The sequence below is a fragment of the Calidris pugnax genome, unplaced genomic scaffold, assembly GCF_001431845.1.
Source record: "Calidris pugnax isolate Ruff unplaced genomic scaffold, ASM143184v1 scaffold32, whole genome shotgun sequence".
NCBI lineage: Eukaryota > Metazoa > Chordata > Aves > Charadriiformes > Scolopacidae > Calidris > Calidris pugnax.
The window spans coordinates 4,623,921-4,643,511 of record NW_015090783.1 but is presented as its reverse complement, the minus strand read 5'-3'; the positions used below and the strand labels follow the sequence as shown (position 1 = coordinate 4,643,511).

General features: G+C 36.4%; 1 protein-coding gene across 6 annotated transcripts in view; it reads left to right on the top strand.

Annotated features, from left to right (window-relative positions):
- Positions 1-19,591, top strand: part of RIMBP2 (RIMS binding protein 2) — a 160,029-nt gene that overhangs the window by 78,492 nt on the left and 61,946 nt on the right. For all 6 annotated transcript variants that reach the window (XM_014963742.1, XM_014963747.1, XM_014963774.1 and 3 more), the window contains one exon: positions 17,664-17,753. In XM_014963742.1, coding sequence (XP_014819228.1) covers positions 17,664-17,753 — 90 coding nt within the window. The remainder of the gene's footprint in view (positions 1-17,663; positions 17,754-19,591) is intronic.

Sequence of the window (19,591 nt, the reverse complement as noted above, 5' to 3'; positions counted from 1 at the left end):
TAAGAAGAAAGTATGACTGAATCTGCCATGGGGAGAAATCCTGTAACACCACCTTCTGTGGAATTCAATTTAGTGTTAATTTACTGGAAGCTTACAAAATAGAACAGTAAACCACTAATGAAGGGAAAGGATCGCTAATAAGAGGATGCGCAAATTTAAGAGAAAGTCAAAACACACTCATTGCTGTCGAAGTAAATGATAAATTAAATGTTAGGTCCTGTATTCACATCCTGCACTCCAGAAGGTTTCCCAGAGTCTTTCATGGTGGAAGAGAAAGCGTATGTGTTTCATCTTGCAGGGAGAGACAGATGTTTGAATTTTGCCTATGACGTATTTTACAACATAATTGTTGTTAGTTTTTCTCAAAATTGCTTTAATTGCAAATTCCATTATTTGCTTTAAGCTGGTAGATAGATGACGTTTTTTTCCTTTGTTTACCACTTGCCGTTTCCCTAGTGCTGCCAGGAAGAGGACCACTTTCCAGTGTTACTTTGCTACTGGGTATGTTGGGTCCTTTAAAGACCTATAGTTTTATGTTGCTGAGATTCACCTGATTTTAAATACAAGACTGTGACTGTCCTCTGACCATATATATATGCCACGATAGATCTTCAAATTGATAAAAATTTTGGTATTATATTGAGAGACCTGCCGTCTCTGATCATGTTTTTCTTGTCTTTTTCATTTTTTATTGGCTGAGTAACAGAGACTTTCAAACAAACAGCAAAATTATAGTTTCCTTTGGATGAGAAGGAGAGGTGATTTTTAGAGCTGATCAGCTGTCTGGGCTATGTTTTAGCAGTCACAATATAATGAACATAACAATTCTCTGTGCCTAGAATTTTCTTTTTGGTTGGCCCATCAGTGATCTTTAATCTGCAAAAACTCTAGAATTAGTAGGCTGCTGACTTTCATTGTCATGGATTTTTGATTTTCTCAGTGGAGCATACGTGTGTGTGGATAGTTTGGCAGGGATGTATGTAAACATACATACTCATCTCTCCACAACGTGCTTTTCTTAGGGAAGGGACTGGTACTCAGAAGATAAAAAGTGTCTCTTCAGAATGTAAATATAAATAGCAGTTCTGGAACTATATGTCCTGTATCAGGAAATTTAGGAGAAATATTAATTTTTTATGTGCTATTATGCCTATTAGAATGACAGGCATTTTGATTGTCACTGGAGGAGGAGGATCTGTCAAGACACCTGATCTCTGGTACCTCCGTGACCTCTGGTAATCACTTTTTTGTAGGCAGGTGTCATTCTTCAGTAGATAGTTAGAAAAAAGAATCAATTATATGAAATTTGTGTTTTAGAAAACTTCATAAATGTGCAGCCATCTGAGGCTATCTTTAATTTACAGTTTCATTCTTCACTTTGCTGATAGCTGTGTCAGACAGAATTCAGTGATGCTCACCTTCATTTAAGCAGTGTGGTGAGATTTCATCTAGATCTCAAGAAAAGAGGCTTGGCATCATTTGGATTTGATGTCCCTACACTACAACATTTAAAATGCATGCACAACTATTATCACAGTCTATTTAAAAATGCAGAGGGTAGCTAGCTGTCTTGCCTTCTGTGTTAAGGAGACAGATGAGACACCATGCTGTGTCCCTTGGAAGTGTAGGGGCACAGTTGATCTTCAGCTAATATTGATACTTGTGAATTAATATGTTGAGAAAAGTAGCTAAGGTATTCTCTAAGCTAAGTTCTTTTGAATATTCCCTGCTATCTTGTGGTCTACTTTTATTTTTCCTGAGGTTTCCTGATAGCCATCATGTGAACACATACATTCGCGCTGTCTTTTTCAGTTCTTCATGTGCCTAGAAATGCTGCCTAATTTCAAAATCTTTATTCATAATGGGAGATAAATTGAACCTCGCCTTTGATTAACCTCCTCTTTTGAAATTAAGCCCATTGCCATTCAGAAGCATCACTTAAATCTGTTATCTGTTAATATTTAACCCAAACTAATTTATTTTGGCTTTATTAGAGCTAATTAGTTTGCTTGAGGACTGAAGATCTCTCAGCATTCCTTGTTACAAATAAATACATCAGGAAAATAAAAAGCAATAATTGAAAGTTACTTCAATGTGAATAAAAAATACATGTTAATGAAATTCATAATAGGTAGAAATACAGTTGACAGTATCTGGTCTCAAGTGCTGGAAAATTTTAGTGTAGTTTTTAAATATTCTCCAAGGATTTGTTTTGCATAGAGAATTATAATTACCTTGCAAGAGATCAATTTCTTACTTCATTAATAGATCTTCAGCTGTAGGTTTGTTTTTAATTCATGGGTTGGGAGAATTCAGAAATTATGCTGATATTGTCTGTGTATGGCTTAGGAGATTGCTATAGAAAGATGAAACAGGCTTATTTTAATTGAATCTAATTTTCTCTGGCTTTTTTTTTCAGTTGATGATTCATGAGAAAGCCTAATTTTGATAGTTTTAAGAAACATACAGCAAAAAAATTTTATCTTTAATAAATAAATAATTTCTGTTAATTGTTTTCCTCGATTCCACTCATAATGCACAGCGTGTGAGAATCAGAAACTGTGAAGTAAATGTAAGTTCAGGTGAAATGAAATTGGAACTAATCTACATCTTCCTAGAATTTAAGCTGACTTGATTCTCTTTTGATTTTGGGGTAGTGCATATTACTGGAGGTGTTTTTAAAAATGGGCTTGTCCCTTTGTATGTCTGTGAATGGAAAAAGAAGAAAATTGGTGAAGTAGACAGTACAATGAGTTGGTCTTATTGTTTTTGGTACTGATTGCAATTCTAACACATTAGGATTTGTACCAAATCATATCCTTTATTAGACAGAGTAATAATTTCATTAATCTGTTTCTCAAGCTGGCTGTACTTGCTTAAAACTTGAAGTGAACTTGGATACCGGCCTCTTGGTCCCGGCTGTACAGTTCTTTGAACTATTTTGAAAGCTTTTTGGTGGCTCAACCCAGATCAGAGATACGTACTCCATCAGTTATCTGCAATTTTAAATTATTTTTTTAAAAATTACGATCAATTAATCTTTCTCTGATCAGTTGGTCAATGTTGATACAGTCTCCTGAAAAAACTTTACCATTTTGAGGTTTCTAGACCAAAGCTGAATGATCACTAAATGAAGGTATTGTTCTGATGAAGATCTATTCAAGTGCAGGTATGGAGAATGTTACCATTAAAAGCATCCTAATTTCCGTCACCAAAGGAAGTCCAGAAGCCAGCATTTGATCTGTATTTGTTAATATACTAGTTGGCAGTATCTTTCAGTTAGAGTACTGGGATTTAAAGTCATAATTCATTTAGAAGTGAGTTTTTAAATGTGTACGTATAGGATCATTTTTTTTATATTGTTTTGGTGAGTAGCAATTTGAAATAGATTAAATAAGACATTCTTTGTGACTAATGTTCTTCAGTATTTCTCTTTCGTTCTTCTATCCTCAAAGCCTTCCCTGAGAACTTCCACAAATCTTTTAATTTGTAGCTGCCACAACAATTGATTTTTATGAACTGAAAAAATTAAATATGACAAGCCATAAAGCTAAATATTATTAGCATTGGAATTACTTTCTTTTTGATCTTTAATTCAGCATGAGAAATTTTCAACACTTAATTTTGTAAAGTGGAATGCTGTATTCAAGTAGTAGTAGTAATCCTTTACATTGTCTCACCATTTTCAGAGATTTCCTTGAGTAGGGTTATATTCACTGTCCAGAGTTTTTTGTGTTGTGTTTTGGTTTCTTTATTTCCCCTTTATATATCATTTGAGTCAAGACTTATTTTCAGTCAATTCACAAATCAGAAATGTTTTGCATCATTAATCTTCCCCTTTCCATTTCTCCATTTAAGTAAGATTATTTGCTAATCAACTGGTATTTTACACGGAAGGTGTATTCTGGGCTCTGATTAGACTCTTCCTGGCGGGTTGCTCTAATGGTCTTCAGACTTATGAGCTGTTTTCAGGTTGTTTATATTTTCACTGTAAAACTTTTATTAAGTATTAGCAAACGTACAAATCACAACAACAAAGATTGTATATGGTTTTTAGGAGGACATAAAATAATGAGAATTTTCTACAAAGTAACAGCAAGAAAGAAATTTTAAAAGCTATATTCGGGATATTAGTAACAAACACTTATATTAAAAAGGCCATATGTGCAAAGAGAAATTCCTAGTGCTCAGACTGTTTTGAGTGGCAAAAGGCAAAATCCTTTTGCAGTCTCTGTAGCTATTTTACACGTCTCATTTAATAAATGAGTAAGTAGGAAAAACATAAACTCTGTGCTGCCCTGAAGTGTCAAGGTTTTATCTTGGAAACAACTATGAATAAACTTTGGTTATTTAAATGAATACAAACGCCTTAAGTCCCAGAATGTCCTGGTCTGGTTCAGGGATATAGTAATAGCAAGCTGGATACAGAAACCAAGTGAAAGCTTACAGAATCTTTCTGTTCAGCCTCAAGCAGTTAATTATCAACTTTTAAAGAAAAATCAAAATGTAAATATTTACTGCTGTTACAGATCACAGAAAGCTTCCCTGCCTCAGGTACTTAAGGAAGCAAGAACTGAGCATGGGTTGCCAGCCTTCCTTGTATAAATAATATCAATCAGACCTTACCAAATTACCCGTTTTAATGTGCTTTTGCCTCGTCTCATCTGGTGGCTGAGAGGTGTCAGGCACAAGAAGGCCCTCCCCTTGAACAGCCCCCAGGGGAGTGATGTTCTCTTTCCAGGCAGTGGCTAAAAGGTCAGCTTCAGCTAGGAAGGAAGATTAATTTTAATTTAAGAGTATGATGCAGTACAGCTTGAATGAGCAGAAGGAAACTCAGACCCTTTTTGTTTGCCTGTGTCATTAAGGAGAGAAGATGGATGCAATTGCACATACACAGGACTGCTTTCTAAGTAAGTGGGGGTGAAATACATTTCATTGCTACCACATGTAACTCTAAGTAATGAAATAATTAACGGTTTAAGACTGAGGGTAATATACACCTAATTAGTCATGTTGAAGCTAATTTAAGATTAATTGGAGATGCGAAATAATATGTTTGCTAAGACTTGGAAATAGCAAAGAAATAGGTCTGATTGCAACTTTAATGCAGATTTCTAGCTGATGATTTTCTACCCTGTTGAAAGCCGTGAGGACTCTCTTTGGATTTGTGTCAGGGTTTAATGAAGGGGAAAATACTAGGGGGTTCGGATAGATTGCCTCAGTATTCTGCTGCTCTTAAGCAGTTAGTTCCTTGTCTGAATTGGGGCCTTAATGGTTTAGTTTTCTTTTGATTTTATACTAAGCACAATTGTATGTAAATATCTTGCTGGCAGTATTAATTAGGTTTAGGAAAGTGAAAATAAGGAAAAGTAGCATGGCAAATATATTGGTTAGATTTTGTATTGTTTCTTATGATAGGTTAATGCAAAGTATTTTGTCTAAGTTCTGCCTATGTTCTGTATTCTCAAAAATGCCTGGAAAGTTGTTCCTCTAGAGATGTAGAGCAAATGTATGACAGCAAAATAAGAAGTTATGGTAGTTCTCAAAGGCTTAAAGATGTGTATGTTTGTGTAGAGTGTGATACACAGGAGCATTTTGTGTTAATATCTGTCTCTGACTCTGCTTTCATATTGCTGTTCAGAGCCAGCCAGAACATCTCAGACCACATTTCCAAAGTGGACATTGCTGGTAACTGGCTCAGTTTTTCAGGGATGTCTACAACCAGCAGAGGTCTTAATTACTCAGTTTCAATTTGTGAAAAGCAGGTATCATGTATTTTTCCCGGGTTTACTCTACAAACTGTTGGCATCCTCAGCATGTATATCTGTCAACATATATATAAGTATTATTCTTGTGGAGATACTGCTCTCACCTTCTCCATTTCCACTCTGTCAAATAACCTTTTCTAAAAAACTTTTTTAAACTCCAAGCTGCAAATTCTCTCCAGGCAGCCACCATTTAAAAATATAAAGCTACTTTCCTTTTTCCATTTGCAGAAGATTTCTTGCCTCCAAAATTCTATATTAATTAGACTTGATTCTAGCTCTTATTTTGTTTTATGCTTTAAAAAATAAAACATAGTATATTTAGGCAGGGAGCTCCTTCTAATTGGGTGGTGCCTAATACGAAGTTTGGTACGTCACTGATACTCAAGCTTGAACTAAAGTTCAAGTAGTAAAATAATGACATACTAATTGAAAAAAAAAATTTTTTTTTGTGAATTGTAGTATTTTCTAGCTATTGTATTTCTCCTTAATGTCCTTGCAGCAGGACTTCACATGATATCAAACAGAAGGATAAGAAACAGCATTGCTTTTGTTGAGCAATTGAACCATCTCTTTTTTGGCAGTTAGGAAGGATGAATACACAGTTCACTCATTGCTTGCCCTAGGACTGTGAGTAATGAATAAATTTCAACTTCTGCCTGGCAGACTGCTTAATCTCATTGTTTTGTGATGTATTTTTCCTGAGAATCCTTAGGAAAATGGTATTTCTAAGTTTTCATACCTGTAAATACACACATACTAAAACTATTAAGCTTTGTTAAAGTTGTGACGTTTTGCTAAGCGGATGGAGAGAATGATATCTGTATTGTTCAGAACAACCTATGTTGCCCTTCCAGTTTTAATCTTGCATTGTGTGAGAAATGACATTAAGTTCCATTTTTTTTCTAGTTTTCAAATTGTGTTGAAAACGGCTTGAAAAGAGCCTTGATTAGTAGAACGTGATACACAGGGATTCCCTGTTGTTTGAGAGCCCGGCAGAGGAGGAGGCTTCGGGACTTACCTGCATGTTTGTTCTCCCTGAGGAGGGAATGCAATGTGTTGTTCCAGTCTCTGTAAGTGGGAAGGAAGTGTTTTGAGATGGGGCACGGGCTTGTAAATAATCTTAGCTAAGGAATACTTGGTTGGACCATAGAAGGACCGATGTACAGTTTTGGAAAGCTTTTCTTAAAAAAATCATACAGGGGAAGCAGTGGCCCATAATACTTTGTTTTGGTTAACTCATAAATTTATTTAGTGTTTATATATACCATCTTTGCTTAACAGAAGATGAAAAATCTATTGTACAGTCTTACTTGAAGGCCGTGGTATTATCTGTTCTGAAAACAGAACTTCTGGAGCATGAAGAGCTGTTTTTGAATGGTGCTTCTGGCACCTAATCCTTAAAATTATCCAGCTTTTTTTTTTTCGTATCTGTCTTGAAATGAAAAATTATCATCTGTTTTCAGGTCACTTATAATTCTTAAAAATTGTGCTAAACTTTGCATTGAGATTTCCAAAATTATGGAACACAGAATGTGAATTCCTGCCTATTACTCTGTGACAATTGAATAATTACTAATGACACCAGAGTTCACACTCTTTTTTTTTAAAAATTGCCTCTCTAAATGCGTTGCTTAAAAATATGCCAATCTATGAAAAACATTTAGCTTGTTGAGCTTTAGTTGATGTTATGCTTAGGTTCAGTACATTTCATCCTTTTTTAGTGGCACAGGGCTGAGTTTTTCACCTGCTGGGGCATGACGTTTCCATGACAACAGTTGATCTTGTTGCTGTTCTCTCCTCTTTGTGCATGACAAAAAGGAAAGCTTTCTGAGAAATATTTGTGAAAGCTGATCTAACTAATTGCATTTTAATTATCAGTGAAAAGAACAAGAAATGGCTTGCTCTATTTCAGTAAAAATAAGAAATTTCTATTATAAGAAATAGCACAGAGAACTTGACAATTTAATCAAAGTTGACAAGATCTCTCCATGAGCTATTCCTGTATAAAAGCATCTGCAGCTGGTTTGTTAGCCGAATACTAACGTACACGGTCTTTAGAAAGCCCTAAAAGGTATTCTGCTGAGAGATCTGCAGGCTCACGTTGCCATTCACCAGCCTTCTGCATACGTTCTGTTGATCAGCAAATGCAAACCTTAATGCCTTAGTACATAATTGAAAAGATGTTTCTGTCACAGCCTTATCTCTAATGAGCTCTGGTGGTGACCAGAACAACTCTCTTCATGTTTCCTTAGTTGATGTATTTTGTTTGTGCTGCCACTAGTGAAATCGAAGTAAGTGGAAAATGTGGATAGCAAGTTTCTTATGAATTATCACCGTGTGAGTGGAAATTCATGCATGTGCAGAAACCACTAAAACCACACTATGCATTTTAATTAAGTTTAAATATCTGGTGGCGTTTGGATTGACCTACATAAATAAGTTAGATCTTTGACACATCCACTGGTCTCAAGGCAGAAGAGCAATTTACTACTAATTGGAGACGTGAAACAAAAAATATATGGTATGATGGTAAAATAACAAGAAAATATTTATTAAGGGGCAGTAGGGAATGTCCCCTTCAGACAGTGCCAGCTTGATACCAGCATTCAAATGGGCTTAATGTTTAAGCCACACTATGTTTCCTTTGTGCCTTAATACAAGAGCAGGGACCTTGTTCACTGCTTTCTCCCTTAGCAGTGGAGAATTTAAGATATTTTTTTTTCTTTCCCTTGGGTATATGTTGTCCCTGAAGGAACTAGAACTGTGCCAGAGTAAATGAGAATTAGAGCCTCTGTCTCTAAGATACATGGATTAATTTATTGTGTTGAGAAGTGAGTGTAAAAATAATTGAAAGAAAGCCCCTGAATAAATATTGATTTTGCCTCAGTCCACAAATCAAATTGATTAACTTTCTAATACTGTCTGAGGGGAAGCACTGCTGTAATATTAAGTTTAATTCACTGCTGAAGGCTTCAGAAATGTATTTTTACTGTATTTTTGGCTATGTTTATGTTCCCAGCAGCTGGATGTTACTTGAAAGGTGGAACACGAGCGTGCTTGTTTTTAAAGGCAATACTAAGTAGTAGTTTGGCTGACTTGAGGTGAGGGGGTATCTTCAGGAGGGTAGCCTGAACAAAAGCTAAACACCTTGTATAGATGCTCTGAGTGGCTAAATTAGGAACAGCTTTGTTGTCAGTGGTAGATTTACTTTGGTACAAAGCTTGTAGTAAAATTATATCACCACTGATGAAAGCATTATCAATATTGAATCATTTTAATTATTGGAACAGCCTTAGGCTGAAAGTATTGCAGTGTTAACATACATTGGTAACTCATTATTGATGAGAATTGACCTCTCCCTTACCCCTTATTTTCCTTTGGGGTTGATAGGCCTAAAATGACAATTGATTCTTCAGTTATCAGCTATGCATTTGTATACTACTTTTCCCCAAAAAGATTATGTATGATTTTTCATTAAGGAATTAAGCAGCTGTCCAATAATAACATTTAATTGTAAATGCTGAGAAGGCTTTAAAAGGTGATACTGAAAACCTAAGTTAGACAATTGCTGTCTTTGTTGGGATAGTGTTTGATACTTTCTGCAGAACTTAACAAGAAAAAAAGTAATGCCACCTACTGCCAGTTGAGGCTTCATTCCATCTGTGTTGTGAACTAGAAGTGTGGAAAGACATTTGATCTTTTGCTTCTGAGCATAGAGTCTAGTTGATGCATTCTGCTTCCCTCATAGAGGAAGCAAGGCATCATAAAATACAAACATAATAGCAAATACTAAATAATGTTATTGTGGGGAATGTCTGTTTTACTGTCTTCATTATTACTTCCTTCAGCCATGGTAGGTATAAAGTCCAAAAGCAATGTCTTGAAGAGAACGTGCATATTTGGTAATGCATTATAAACAGCTGCAGCTAGAATGTCTGCTCTGTTGTTTATTCAGAACTATGGATGCTATAATAAAACCATGGCAATTAGATATATCTAAAATTATCGCATTACCCATTTTCATTATTAAGAGAGACAAAGGAGGTCTTGTCATGTTCATATTATGTGCCATAGGGGAAGAAAATAAGATGGAGAGTGTGATAAACAATTTTCAGTCATCGCCTAATCTGAGCAGCGACATATCAAATATGGTTCCATGTGATTCTAAAATAGGGGAATCTTCCAGAAGTTCAGGTGAATCTGATGTTGATCTGTCCTTTTCCTCTCTGTTACTGCAAAACATGGCAGTGAGTTACCTTATTACGTAAATAAATCACCCCTAAATCACCATAGGGGTGCTGGATTTGAGGCTGCAGAAAAGATTGTGTGGACAAGTTAGGAGAAACAGTTGCATGAAAAGCTAATACTCCAAAGGACAAGACAAAACAAATGTGAATAAAATGAGTTGGTAGTGCAGAGCTTGTTATCTTAAGAGTCTTATTGAAGTGAAAAATAATGCCATGCATTAATTGTTTGTGCTTCCTCCATAACATCTGGTCCTTGTCGCTGTAGTGCCAAGACACTGGTGATTTCCAAGTCCAATAAACTGCTGCAGTTCCTGGGTTCCTTATTTAGTAGTGCTTTTTAAGAAGTGCTATTTTTATATAGTGTTTCTTACGCTAAAGTCAACCTACTGATTAGAGGGGTAAAGCTGCATTTGTTTTCCTTTGTTAGAACAATGTATAATTTGCATGGAAAAGTTCCTATTAAAAGGAAGAAAATGGAATTGTGATGTGATTTTATTTAAAATGCAGCATCTCTGAGTAGATCTTCCTTTATCTTAACTGTGGTATGAAAAAAATTTATTTATGCTTGTTAATGTTCTCTGTAGAATTCCTTAGTTTTTAAATGTTAACATTATAAAATGTCAGACTACTTTCTTGGACTACTTGCTAACACCTACTTCATCATGACAATTGAGGAAGACTCAAATGGAAATAGTAAAACACCTCAAAAAAGTGTCTTTGATTATTTTTCATTGCATTTAATAATTTTCCATGTAATATATTAAAAGTGCAACTGTCTTAACTGTCAAAGTTGATAACTGTGGAAGCCAGTACTGGATAGAACTGTACCCTCCATGGGACAGGGAGGGGACATCCAACATCTTTCAGTGCTTGCTTTGATCCCATTTCTGTCTTACTGGTACACATCCAAAGCTGTCAGATATAATGGAAGTGGTGTCAGAACATTAACTAATGGAACAGCAGCATCTCTTGTGAAAGCCATTTTTCTCTGCCTGCTTCTGGTTCCACTTTGCTCAGTGCTGTATTATATAGTGGTTAGAATTATGCAGGACAGCCTGTATTTTTCTTACATCATCCACATGCTAATTACGAAGAGAAAATCAGAAAGGTTTTAATGGCAGTTTGTTGTACAGGCTGTGCCTCTCAGCCTAGCTCTGTTAGCTCGTCCATATTGAGGTTCTTAAATAGTTCTACTGTGTGTTATTCAGGATGAGTCATCTTTGCCTTTAAAATCTAGCTCTTAGAAGAAGAAAAAAATAAATCGGTGGTGATGAACCTGACCTTAGAAATGAGTCATTTACAGGGCAAAAAATACATGAGAAAAGATCAGAAGATTCTTCATTTTTCCTTTTTTCTGTAAGTACCTGTAGACTAGAGGTTTCACTTTTCTCTTGGATTAATTCTATTCATGTACCATCAAAGCAGAGAACTATCACAGGGGATTATAATCAGAGTGTTCCAATACAGTCATTCCAGGTTACTGGCAAAAACAAGTCTCAAAGAAAAAGAGCTACAAATAAATGAATAGTGTATAACATTTTTTAAAACAAAAATAATTGATGGATGAGCAAACTAGCACACAGGGCAACAGATGCCTTTCTCCAGGCAATGTAGAACCTTGTTACCCAGACAGTGGTGTCAGATTGTATTAAATCCACAGAACTCATCCTCCTACCATGAAATTTTTAGTCAGTCCTCATATCTGTAGGAGAATTCCTACTTTTGCGCTGCTACAAACACACATTTTTGCCTTCATTTCTGCGTTAAAAAGATGCAACTTATATATAAGGTAACACAATATATTTTTTATGTCTTTTATTTTTAATCTTTCATGGATGTTTCTTTGTTTATTGTCTCATGTTCTGTGAAGTATATAACAATGTGTGAGACTAAATCTGTGTAGTGCTCTGGGCACCTCTTGTAAAATGGCACACCGCAGGATTGCTTGTGTTTATATACATTTGGGAGAGCTGTCAATTTTCTGATTCAGTTTACTTTGTAGATTCTGAAAAGATCATCCTTAGTGTTGTTTTCTTAAATCAAAATGCCTGTCTGAGCTGAGAATGCCTGAAGCATTCCTAACATCCAACAGGAAATATCCTTGCTGTTTGGAATTTTGTCTGACATGCTAAAGACATTGCAGATTCTATTTGCAAATTATGCTGCTTTTGGTCTTGGCATAAATACAGCTTGATTGAAATACCACCACATGTACTATATATAAGTATGGTTTGCGCTTATTGTATTTAACTTGGTAGCAAAGTTTAAACAGGAGCAATCTAAGCTCTGTGCAACTTCTGTCTACATACGTTAGAAAAAGTTCAGATTGGTTTGTTCTGTGAATTGATGCTAATCTGTCACAATACCTTCAGTTTTTTTCTGGAGGAAGGTGAAATAGTTCTGCTTCTATTGTTTCTTTCCCTATCATTAATTTTCCACATTCATTTCTCTATTTGTAACATTTTTGGATGCATGCTAGGCTAGTAATTAACTTGCCTCAAGCCCTTGATTTTTTTAAATGGGTATTGTGTAGCAACATTGTTAGAAGTGGGGTGACGCGCTTCAACTAATAATTGAAAGCCAGTGTCAAGACTCTGGACAGGCTGGTGAGAAGCTTTTTTGGAAGTATGAGGTACTGCTTCCTTTTCACTTGCACAGTAGTCTTTTAATATTTAGTCAGCAGTTGCCTTTCTATTGTGTCTTGGACTAACTGGCTTGGTGAGTTCTTAATCTTTACTCTACTTGTCCTTATTAACAGCTGCAGTGGATTGATATTTGCATAGGTTAAATGATAGACCTCATTTGACTCTACTAAAACGTTGCTTCTTAGACACAATTTAATTGCCAGAAATGTTACATACAGTGAAAGAACAGGAAAGAGGGCAGCAGGGGAAAAAGGACAAAACTCTCATTAAATTTGTAAAAAGAAGTCAAAAGCTATTTGTTTAAAGAACTACAAAGGGTGAGGGAAGAGCGCATGGTAATGCTTTCCACAGGTTTGTTTTTTGGACTGGTACTGATTTATTTTCAAGAAGTTTAAAGACCTGAATCACATCAAGCTTTGAAATCAATATTGAAATCCCACAAAATTTCCTCTTAGGTCCAAGCAGTAACAGAGTGATGCCTCTTTGCGTGTTCCTTTTAGAATTCGGAAGTGTTATTAAATGGAGAGTGAGGAAGGCTGTAGGAGGATCCCTAGCATTCTCAGGCAAGCTGGAGGCACGAAGCACGTACCCAGCCTTGTGCCAGTGAGTCTGTCATTCGTGATGGCTGCCCTATGTATTTGCTGACCTCTTCTTTCTGTTGACTTGGAGGTTCTGTTTGGAATTGGCAGTTGGAAGAGCTGAAGTGGGAAGTGTTGCCCTGTTGTTAATGCATTCAGTGCTAACTGCCAAGTAGAGAGAATGGAAAAATACTCTTATTTATTTCAGTATAGCATCTTAAGGAAGCCTAGCCTTGTTGTGCAAGAAGAAACATAGCTGGGATTTTCCAAAGGCATCTGTCTCCCTTAAAATGTGCTTGAAGTTTCAAAGCTCTTTCAGGATCCAACCATAAGATTCTAATGAAGACAAGTCACAAGATAGTAAAATAAGAATCAAATGTTTTGGATTCCCCTCCAGATGAAAAACACACTATAGTGTGCCAGTCTGGCCCCAGTCTAATGAGCATATTCACCAGGGTGGTATGAAGGCACTTCGGAGAGGACCAGCCATGAACTAGCAACTTTCAGAGACTAACTGTGAGCCAATAAGAATTTATACCAGAAATTTGAGATTTCTGGTTTGTACCTGGAAGAAAACAGTAAAAATGTGATTTTCCTCTACGTGACTTACCTTTTTTAATGTATGAATTGCCTCTTTGGTGGAGTTCAGTTCTAGGGTAGCTGAGATTAACTTTGATCTTTTTTTATTGAAGGTTTATATTTAATTGATCTGGAAAATATTGAGGTGGATATTGTTAAGGGACCAAATCACTGAAGTCGGTGCATTAGACAGAAAATCACAAACTGCAGTGCTGCATAACTATCATTTGCAAAAATCAGGTGGTATTTTAGAGCCTCAAGAGAACAGGAGATGGTGAGAAAATGTCTAATGAGTACAGTAAGTGTCTTTCTCCAAGTAAAAGCTTTTGGAAACAGTACAGTAAGTGTCTTTCTCCAAGTAAAAGTTAGCATCTGGAAATGTTCGGTGCTGGAGAAACTGGTCATGAGGAACTTCGAGAGAAGTTTGCTGAAGGACTGTCCATGTGTACTCCCCAGGAACTAGCCTGCGGTGCTGGAGAAACTGGTCATGAGGAACTTAGAAGTTTGCTGAAGGACTGTTCAGGTGTACTCCACAGGAACTGGCCTCTGTTCCCCTCCGGGCAGCAGCAGGTGCCACCTCAGGTAACCACCTCACAGGTTACGTTCAGGGACACGACTGCTAATACTGGGCAGCAGCGAAACGATTGCAGCTGAATCTGCCAGAATTACTCTGTCAGAGCCCATGTTGTAAGGGTTCATTGTTGTTGAGAAATGACTCAAGTCAGCAAATGATTGAAACTAATATTGTGGGAATTTCTGAGTTGACAGTAATTATGACCTGGATCATTTCCAGAAGACATAGTCCAGTAAAGGAACATGGCCAAAATTTACAAGACTTTCGTTCGTTTTCTGGCCATGTTATTGCTCTGAGACTTTTAAGTCATTTGTTATTTGCTCCTTAATGCATTTTCTGAGAGCAAGCAATCTAAATATTATAAGTGTACATGTATTTATGGCACTTACACCAATAACATATACAAATACATCATATCCTAATTGCAAGTACTGCAAGTGAAAACTTAGCACCTGAGTTGTAGTTGCTGGGTATTTCTAGGCTAGAGGTGTGCCAGTAATTCCTGTTACTGTTTCAGGTGATTCTTAATCTTTATGGACTTGGTTGGGGTGGGGAACATGGGTGGTGCTTTATCCTGGCAAATGCCAAAGACTACTGAGGGAAATCACAATGAGGATGAACAGGGATATAAGTGAAAAGAAAAAGGCTTATAACTAAGGAGCAATAAAACTGGGATAGTTACTGCCCTACTTCCGCTCATCCTTGCAAATAACAGATAAAAATGTGTTTTCTTCAGGTAGGACTAACAGCCAGCCCGGTTGCTGTGGCATTTCTCGTAAACTGTTTTCCACTCTGGAGAATTTAAGTAGGGTGTGAAAGATGCTGGCCTAGATTGCCATCAATTACTCCTCCTCTCCTTCTCTCCCCTCCCCCCATTTATGCTTGAATTCCTTTTGATGACATTATTAAAACCTGGTAACTCATTGTCACTTGTTCCCAATTAAAGTCAGCTGAGCAGTATTGATTTGTAACAAATGCAAATTGATCCATTAAAGTCAATGTCAAATCCAGTTTGACAAAAGCCTGCAGTTGTAAGGGTTTCACAGCTGGTAGTGTTGCTTATTTTCATCTTGTAAAGTGCAGAATAGACAGACGATGCTTTACAAGTGACTTTCAGCAATTAATAGGATGCAGTTATTTATTTGCATATTCAAGGAACTGTTCTGTGCAGTTTGTTGATATTATAAAAATATTTACTGATTTAATTCACACCTTTGAAGACGTAATGCGAGCGAAGAAATTCTTCTCGTTTTGGCCCTCAGAACTGTCTAGCGTCTCACAGAGCCTGACTGCCACATCTAATTGCACCCTGAGCAACAGATTTAACAGACTTGAGAAATTATAATTGCTGAGCTCCTTATGTGCAAGATGATAGGTGTATCTGCAATCAGGAGACTCTGAATATTCTGCTGTTTGTTGTCTTAGTTTAGTTCAGTGCAATAGCACTGAATGCTTAGTCAAGAGAGTAGCTTCCCACAGATGATGCGATGTTCTGATGTTGCACAATGATGGGGCTGTAACATGTCATTACTTAAGCTGAACTAATTTTCACTGTCCCCTTTTATGTTCAAATTTAACTATCATACTGGCATTCCAGGTGTGGGCAGACATGCAGTATCTTCTGTAGAATTAATTGGTATGTTAAAATCCCTGTTACTCAGAATGGTCTTTTCAGTGTGAAATGTTTTATAAAAATGACATTTGATTCTCATTTTCTGTAGAAAAAAAAAATCACCTAATCATACTGCTTGTTTAGCTGACCCTATAAATTTTGAACTCAATGGTTAGTTTCAATCAGATTTGGATTTCACGCCTTCTTAGATACCAGTCAAGTAGCCAAGGCAGAAATCTGTAAGCTTCATTAGTTCTGATGCTCAGGTAATGAAGCTTAGGAAACAATTTAGATAAACAATTTAACAACTTTTCTTCATTGAACACACTAGTTTTTTATTCAAAACATGGATCTTGTGTTCAGAGAGTTTTGAAATTGATTTAAGAAAGATATGCTTAAAATCATAAATTTTTTGGTTCAAGTAGTATGAAAAACCTTTAAATATCAGAATCCTTAAACACCTTTTTTAGACCTTACATTAGTAAATAAAAAAAATGGCAATTTAATTTTTTTCATATTGAGAATTATAAAGAGAAATGTTGGTAATGCATTACTTGACCAGTTTTTCTTAAGACCTCAGCAGCATTAGTAGAGAAATCTACCGATGGTGTGGATTTTAATGGTGCAAAATGAAATCTGTGAAATTCTATTAATTCTATGAAAATCATAAATTATTTCATATCACTCAAAAGTGGACCGAAAAAGTGCCCACCTTAGTATAGTTTCTGTCTAATATAACCCATGTTTTCAGAAGATAAAGTGTAATGCATACTGTAGGGTGGAAAGATTACAGATTGCCAGCATGACTGGTTGCAACTTTCATAAGGAATTGAATTTAAGATTTAATCTCAGACAACTGCCTTTGTGAACTTGTGCAAAAAAGAAACTGTCAGAAAGCAGGATGCTGCTGGTTTTTCCTGAGCTGCAGGTATTTTGTTTTGTGTGACCTGACAAACCATTTCTACCTCTCTAGTTTGACTTTTGACTGTATATTTGAGTTTTATTTACTTTTCCTTTTTCCTTCCTTATAGTGCTAAATAAATAAAAATACATTCCTGAGGCTGTAGTTAATGCCCTGATCTTTACACACAGGTTACTTACCTTTCGAAATCCATCTGCATTTCTGATTTGCCTGCTGCTGTAGCATGTAGATGCTCTATCCAGGTTCTAAAAATATTTGTATTGGAATGTGTATACATATATTGTAAGTGGATATACACTGTAAAAATGTTTACATGACTATATGTTCCAGTTGTTGTGTTTTGCCCTCAAAATGCCTTTTGAAAACCGAAGTTTGATTGCATTACTTTATTTCTGGGAGCCAAGTCTCTTTCTCTTCCCAGGTCTTTACATCTGCAGGGAGATCTTTTTAAATTATTATTTTTATAGACAGCAGGCCTGTCAAGTCAGGTCATCTTTCTTTGCCTGCACATCTTTAACCAGATCTTTTACTGAACACATGTGGGTTTATGATAGAGCCAACTGTAATTGCAAGCTAATCTGCGGCTTCTGCACCTTCAGTGTTTTGGCTCCATGCCTGATATTACTCTTAATAGGTTGTTAATACCAAATAATGCAAAAACATTGCTTCCTTAAGTACTTAATAGGATGTACTGTAATGGAGATAAATGGTCTGTAACGCTCTTCACTTGTGTTTTAGGAAAATGAACTGAAGGATGCTGTGCAAGAAAAGAATAGCCTGAGCCTTCAGTATGCAAGTGTGTCCCACAAAGCACTGCAATATGACCAGGTAACATCATAAGCACAGAGCTCATACGTTTGTTGCTAAAGAAATCAGTCTACAGTGTGGATGAAAGTGGATTGAATAGTTATTTTTTCCGATTTGCTTGCTTCTACATGAGAACGTAAATATTTTTATTAAAAATAAATCACAAAAATTTCTTTTATCAACAAATGTTATTTTAAAGTGAAAATCTAAAACATGCTGATAGACTTTACAGAGGTACATCATTCCTCTGGTGCATATTTCCTTAGTATTGTGAATTTGTTGTAAAAAGACTCTTTCAATTACTTTTATGAGATTTGATTGAAAAATTATCTTTTTCTGAAAAATACTGATAAAAGTAATAGCTATCTCATAGGGTTTTCCTACCTTTCTGATTTTTTCTTTGCATTTTTAAACTTCTCAATAAAATATTGAAAAGCTGTTGTAAACCAGCAGATGTCCAAAACTCTATTTAGCAGTTATTTCCCCCGTAGCATGGCACATGGCGCAGGCTCAGCTATTCTAGGTCTTGATATAAAAACTGTTTTAATAGTAAGCATTTTTCTTCAATTCTTTTTTGTGCCTGTTTTGGGACAAAAAAATCTCTTTCTGCCTACATTGTGATTGTATCTTTTGGCAAATACTGCCTGGCGTACCTAGCATGGGAGGAGAGGCTGCTGTGCCTTACCTCACCACGTACACGTTCAGTGGCAGAAACATCGTGAACCAGCCACTTTACAGGGCTACATTTAGCTAAAAATAAAACTCCAATCTGGGATTTCTACAGGGCTTAAGTGAGTTGCTCAGCAACCTCATTCATATCAGAAGAGCTGTAACTCACATAGGCTCTGATGAAAGCCCAGCCTCAAAGCTTGCAAACTAGTGGTAGCCGTGTGCTTTGATCTCTCTGACGTGCGTGGTGTGGAGTAGCCCGCTGCTGAATTACCAAACCAGAGGAGGTCTGGTGAAGTCTCTGAGACACTGCAAATTACTGAAATTCGGAGACGGCTATGCACGTAGTCTGCATTTTGTGTGTAGCACCTGGTATCAAAGCAGACCTGAAATTTCCTGTTGCTGAGGAATTTAAATTGGCTTTATATAAAAAGGCAGTATAATAATACTTTATGATAGGAGGAAGTCATGTGTATCATAGCATCACTTAATTTTATTCATCCATCTGTCTAGAATTTCTCCTTTCCTAATGTTTTTCTGTTCTCTTTATTGTTGTTTACACATTGTCTTTACTCTTTATTTCATGAGGTGCATAAAGTCTTACTTTGGCAGTTTTCTATTCTAGCTGACACAAGAAAGGCATCCAGCATGAAAGCAGTGAAGGCTTACTTCATTGGTGGCACTAAAAGCATTAGCCCTTTTACTATCAGAAAGTGAAGAACTATGCAGTTAATAATGCTTTATTATAGGTAATGTTTGTCTCTTACGATGGTGAGGCCTTGAGTTACATCGAAAAACCTAGTAAAAGCAATTTAAAATATAAAGGAAAAATGTCAACGTTTGACACATTAGCCACCAAGTTAGTAATAGAATTACCTTTTGCTGTTGTAGTGTCAGAATTTGTCATACTGTGGCTGTTTGTCTCTTCAAATACATGAAATCTGGTGAAAGGCACAATGCAATAATTTAGTATCACAGCCTCAGGAGAACCAAAGACTTGCTTTAACTTTACTCTCTCACTTTTAACAGTTTTTAACAATATGCAATATTTGCCGAACCTTCTTTTTTCCTTGCGTAATAGGTTTTCTGAGGGACTTACTTGGGGTTTTCTGTTTGGTTGGGGGGGGGGGGGGGGGGGGGGGTGTTTTTTTTTTTCACTGTGCCAAATGGGTGGGGGAAGGGTTTGCGGA